This window comes from Chiloscyllium plagiosum, chromosome 2, assembly GCF_004010195.1.
Source record: "Chiloscyllium plagiosum isolate BGI_BamShark_2017 chromosome 2, ASM401019v2, whole genome shotgun sequence".
In the NCBI taxonomy this organism is placed as follows: Eukaryota; Metazoa; Chordata; class Chondrichthyes; order Orectolobiformes; family Hemiscylliidae; genus Chiloscyllium; species Chiloscyllium plagiosum.
The window spans coordinates 82,753,726-82,759,988 of NC_057711.1; the positions used below are offsets into that span (position 1 = coordinate 82,753,726).

General features: G+C 39.5%; 1 protein-coding gene across 4 annotated transcripts in view; it reads left to right on the forward strand.

Annotated features, from left to right (window-relative positions):
- The first annotated feature begins 358 nt into the window (after positions 1-358).
- LOC122561322 (solute carrier family 28 member 3-like) overlaps positions 359-6,263 on the forward strand; it is a 196,365-nt gene continuing 190,460 nt past the window's right edge. For all 4 annotated transcript variants that reach the window (XR_006314992.1, XM_043713019.1, XM_043713029.1 and 1 more), the window contains exons 1-2: positions 359-562; positions 3,670-3,722. Coding sequence is in view for 3 of the 4 variants with exons in the window: in XM_043713019.1 (XP_043568954.1) it covers positions 545-562; positions 3,670-3,722 (71 nt within the window). In the remaining variant the exon portion in view is untranslated. The remainder of the gene's footprint in view (positions 563-3,669; positions 3,723-6,263) is intronic.

Consider the following 6,263-nt stretch of genomic DNA (forward strand, 5'->3'; position numbering starts at 1 on the left):
CAAGGTTAATCAGTGAGCAAGGTCGAGACACAAATCAACAGGCGAAAGTGAGTACTGCAGATACTGGAGATCAGAGTCAAGATTAGAGTGATGCTGGAAAAGCACAGTAGGTCAGGTAATATCCGAGGCACAGGAAAATCGACGTTTTGGGCAGGAGTGATTTTTTTTCCCTGATGAAGGGCTCCTGCCCGAAACGTCGATTTTCCTGCTCCTCGGATGTTACCTGACCTACTGTGCTTTTCCAGCACCACAAATCAACGGGCTCAAGATGTAAGCCCCGCCCACCGCCTGGCAGGGACAGTTGGCCCCGCCCACCACGCGGCTCGGGTTATTAGGCCCGCCTACTCCTACACGCAGAAGTGTCGGAGCGTCACAATACCCTGTACTGTACTGTATTACGTCTGAGGGATTTCTGAAACTACCCATTAGCCTGCCCTTATCTCCGATTCAGTGGATGCTCAGGTTGGGATGGTGGTGACATCACTGTCCGCACGCGCTCCTGGAAATTTCTAGAAACCACAAGATTAGCGGTGAACGGTTGAAAATGGCGAATAAAGTGGCGGTGAGCCTCTACCTCTGCACAAATAGGACAAGACCATAAATGATTCTTCAGTTTCATGCCCTTTTATAATGTCCAGGGTAACCCGGCTCTTGGTGGTTTTCTCTAGAGAGAGAAACAAAGTTTATGTTTCTGATGAGCGGAGAAACCTGCTTTTATTGCTTGCGGGGTTCACATGGGGTTAATTTCCTTTACGTTCAGTCTGTGTCTGCAATAACACGGCTCTTATCCAAAGAGTTAATAGAACGAAACTTCGAGCTGCGAGTGCGTGTTGTTGCGAGTTGGTAGCAGTTGTTGAAACCTCAGTCTGTTGAGTTTAATTTGCTCCACGTTCGGCTGATTAATGCCAGGAACTGTTCAAATCCATTTACTTGGCACCTACCGCCAAGCAGGTTTATAGGCGTCAGCAACAAATGGTTTGCTGGGCTGTCCTACTGATATTTCTTTCTATAGCATTTTCACCATCGGGTTCAATGTTAATTTCCATTAGCTGTGAAATTAAACTAAAAAAAGTTTAAATCAATGAATTGTCTGAAGTGTCACTTAAGAAAAGAACAGCATTTATGATGTTTAGTATGGAAGACATAAGGGAGTTTATAGATTGATTAGTTATCTTACAAACACTGACATTGACATTCTTTCAGAGTACTTTCAGAGTACTTCAGATCACTCTCCAGTAAGAACAAATATTTTTAAGTTGTGGATACGTTCCAAAAAGTCCATGATGTGGAGGGGCCAGTGTTGGACTGGGGTGTACAAAGTTAAACATTACACAACACTAGATTACAGTCCAGCAGATTTATTTGGAAGCACTAACTGTCAGAGCGCTGCTCTTTCATCAAGTGGTTGAGGTGTGCTTCCAAATAAACCTGTTGGAGTATAACCTGGTGCTGTGTGATTTTTTTTAAACTTTGTCCCAAAAAGGTGTTAGCCTGCAGGCAGCACAATATGGTAGGAAAGGGAATTAGACGATTGATTGTGCATTAAAATTGGAGCAATGTGACAACTCGTTAATCTCCCAAATAGAAGTAGGCAATTCAACCCATCAAAAATTCTATTCAGTCACATTATGGCTAATCAATTTAATTTTGCCTGCTGTTTCTTTATATCTCTTGACATCCTTAACAACCAAAAATCCATCAATTCCAGTCATGGGATTTCAATAGTTTTAGCAATCAAAACGTTTTGAGTGAAAGTTTCAGATTAGGAGGAAAAATATGGCCTTGCTTGATTTTAAGAATTTTTTTCCACCAGTTTCTTTATATTTCCCCATATGTCCCATAAGTTTGTAAATATTTGATTAGATAACTTATCTTTAATGTAATAAAACATTGGTAATAATACAGGAGTGTTATCAATCAATTTGACAATGAGATGCATAAGTATATATTCAAAAAATGACCAAAAAAGTGGTTTTGAGGCACCTCTTAAGTAAGGATAGAGAAAAAGAGAGGCTTGAAGTTATGACCATTAATGGTGGAGCAAAGTAGTGGATACTCAAGAGCCGAGACTTTATGGAGGACTCTGAGTTGGTGAGTGGCAATGACATGGAAGGATTAGAAAACATGGATTGAAATTTTTCATAAGTGTGTATAACATTGTTAAGATGTTGTTAAACTGATAGTGTAGATCAGAGGGTAGAAATAGTTGTCTAAATTGAGGGAGTACACTCACATTCATAAAAGTTATCTTCATAAATTGCACTTTCAAACCCTCACATGAGATTTTGCTCTGCACTACCTCCAAGGCCAGTGTTTGTTGTTGAAAGCAGTACCACAAATGTAGTCTAATCAAGATGCTGTACAAATGGTGTGCAACATAATTTCCTTTGTATTCCATTTTCCTAATGTAAAAATCAACATTGTATCAGTCTTTTTGATTGCTTTTTGTATCTATTCCCTACTTTACTGTGTACCCAGATGCCCACATCCCTTAACAGCTCCCAGTAATGTAAGCTATTAAAAAAAGTGATTTGTCTTTTTTGGATTAAAAGTAGGTATTTCAACTGAAAGACAGTTATTTATTATTCAGTGAGTCTAGGGCTGGTTTCTGAATCAGTGTATTTCCTGACACAGAATATTTTGGAAAATGAAGCCAGGTTGATAATTTATGTAAGACTGGGAAACTAGTTGTGGAATTATGACTGCAGCATTCTTAAGCTTAATGCAAGAATTGGAAAAAATGGGTCAAACATTAGTGGATTTTTTTTCAGTCATTCTTTAGTGATGTTTCAAAAGGGATTTCGCCAAAATTAGCAGGGTAGAGAATTTAAACAAGTTGATAGATTTGCTGTGGATAATAATCAGTTTTGAATGTGATTGTATTCAGTGCAATTTGCCAATTGCTGTTTAATATGTCTGCTTGGCGGTTGTATTGTAAACCATTTTTCACATTTCTTCAGACTGCTGTAAGTTATTCAGATATTGGGCAGGAAAAGGCATTCTACTCAGTGATTCACCTGGTTGAGTTTGAATTTCGTGTGTGTTTATCATTATTTTGTAAGGATAGAGCAAGCTACACCAGTTCATTTAGTCTGCTCCTGCTCCTATTTCTTGTGTCTAAAAATCATTTTTGAAGCAGGGCAAAAAAATGTTGACTTATATAAAGACAGTTTGAATTGTGTTTGTTTAGACAATTCAAATTGATACTTTTTCAATTTCTAAGGTCAATGCAAATAAATAAATCATTAAAGTTGAAAGCACAGTTTATATTTCTTACCTGAAACATTGCTAAAGGGAAGCATGAAGTTGAAGCTTTTCCTCTTGCATTCATCAGAATGAGGAATCTTTGCTCTCGTCAGTTTTTTCCAGTTCAAAATGAAACAAGTAGTTGAAGCTTGTCGTCTTGAACGGGAAGAACCTGACTTGAGCAAAGATTCCTCATCCTGACAAATGCAAGATGAAAAGATTCACCTACTTGTTCTCTTTAGCAATAGTTAAAGTTCTGTACCACCAAGCAATTATTTATTGCTTTGATAAAATTTGCACACAGAGACTCAAAGCACAATGCTTATTATAATTTGTTTCATTATAAGTAATTTATTGAATTTTACTTTGAAACCTATGAAAGTTACCTTTTTTGTTACTAATTTAAACTCTATTTATGTTGAGGCTGAAAGTGAAGAGGAGTTGGACACAGGAGATGCACAGATTGCTTCAGAAAGGTATTGATATTTCTTCAGATTTGATTTGTAAATCTTTTGAAAGTATTATTTCAGATAATATACTGTTTCTGAAAAATAACATCATCAAGCTTCATTTGAATTGATGATGAATCTCTACATTATTTTCTACACCAATTGGAAGAAGCATTGAGGTGGTGAGCGTACAGTCTGTATTCTGGTTAGGGAACTCCAATGCCCACCAAGAATGGTGGTTCAGTAGCACCACTACTAACTAGTTAGCTATGTTTTAAAGGGCATAACTACTAGACTTGGTGCTGCATTTGGTGGTGAGGCAGCATCATCAGCAAGAAACCAACTTGACAACGTATTCAATAATCTATCTGTTGCGATGCATTTATTTGTAATCGTATCCTTTAGCACAGTCCTTGTGATAAAATTCCCACTTTTTCTTGAGAGTATTTTTCGTTGTGATTGCTGGTAGCACCAACCTGCAAAATGGGATAGATTTTGAACAGATCAATAACTCAAAACTAGGCATTCATGAGGCACTGTGTGCCTTCAGCAACAGCATTGTATTAAATGCAGTCTGTTACCTTGAGGCCTGTATGTCCTCCACTATTACCATTAATCTGCAGGATCAACCCTGGTTTAATGAAGAGTGCAGGAGGGCATCCTGGGAGCTGCTGTAGACACCTGTGAACAATGTGTCCATTTGGTGAAGCTACAACACAGGACTACTTGAATACCAAAAGTCGAACTGGTTGCAATAGAGAGATCCCAATGCAATAGATTAGATCTAAACTCTGCAAGCCTGCCACGTGCAACAGTGAATATTGATGGGAAATTTAGCAATTGACAGGAGAAGACTCCACAAGAATCCCTATCTTTAGAGCTAGGGAAGTCAATTAGAGTTCAATGCAGAAAACATAAAAGAAGCATTTGGAACTACCTTCAGCCAGAAGTGTCAAATGGATGATCAATTTTGATTTCCCCCTGAAGACTGTAGTATCACATGTGCCAAGTTTCAGCCAATTCAATTCACTTCATATGATGTCAAAGCAAAGCTAAAGTCCCAAAATACTGCAAAGGCTATGGGCCTTAACAATAAGAGTACTGAAAATTTTGCTCCAGTACTAACTGCTCCTAATTAGCTTTATCTATCGATTCCAAAGAGACCTTGGAGTGCAGGTTCATAGCTCCTTGAAAGTAGAGTCGCAGGTAGATAGGATAGTGAAGAGGGTGTTTGGTATGCTTTCCTTTATTGGTCAAAGTATTGAGTACAGGAGTTGGGAGGTCATGTTGCAGCTGTACAGGACATTGGTTAGGCCACTGTTAGAATATTGCGTGCAATTCTGGTCTCCTTATCGGAAAGATGTTGTGAAACTTGAAAGGGTTCAGAAAAGATTTACAAGGATGTTGCCAGGGTTGGAGGATTTGAGTGATAGGGAGAGGCTGAACAGGCTGGGGCTGTTTTCCCTGGAGCGTCAGAGGCTGCGGGCTGACCTTATAGAGGTTACAAAATTATGAGGGGCATGGATAGGGTAAATAGGCAAAGTCTTTTCCCTGGGATCGGGGAGTCCAGAACTCTTCTTTGAACTCTTTCCAGCTTAATAATAATCTTCCTATAACTGGTTGCCAGAACTGGACACAGTACGCCTGAAGACGCCTCACTAATGTCCTATACAACCTCAATATGACTTCCTAACTCCTATACTCAAAGGATTGAGCAATGAAGGCAAGCTTGCTTAATACATTTTTAACCATCCTGTCGATATGTGAAGGAAACTTCAAGGAATTATATACCTGAACCTCTACGCCCCTCTGTTCTATAGCACTACCCAAGGAGAAAATGAGGACTGCAGATGCTGGAGATCAGAGATGAAAAATGTTGCGCTGGAAAAGCACAGCAGGTCAGGTCAGGCAGCATCTGAGGAGCAGCAGAGTCAACGTTTCAGGCATAAGCCCAATCTTGATGAAAGCTTTATGTGCAAAACATCGACTCTTCTGCTCCTTGGATGCTGCCTGACCTGTTGTGCTTTTCCAGTGCCACAATTTTTGACTCTCATCTCCAGCATCGGCAGTCCTCACTTTCTCCCATTAATTATGTAAGTCCTACCCTTGTTTGTTGTAGCAAAGTGCAATACCTAGTATTTATCCAGATTGAACTCCATTTGCCAAGTTTCTGCCCTTCTAACCCATTTGATCAAGATTCCTTTGTAGTCTTAGAAAACCTTCTTCACTGTCTCCTGTGCCATTAATTTTGGTGTCGTCTGTAAGCTTACTAACTGTGCCTTTTATATTCTCATCCAAATCATTTATGTAAGTGCCAAACCAAAGACGACCCAGAATCAAACCCTGTGGAACACCGCTGGTGACAGGCCTCCAGTCCGAAAAACAATCCTGCACCATCACTCTGTCTCTGCCGTTAGGCCAATTATCTATCCAATCGGCTTACCCTGAATTCTATGTTACTTAACTTTACTAAATAGTCTAAGAATTGGAACCTTGTCGAAGGCTTTACGAAGGTCCATGTAAACAACGTCTACTGCTCTAGCCTCATTACTCTGCTTGGTAACTTTC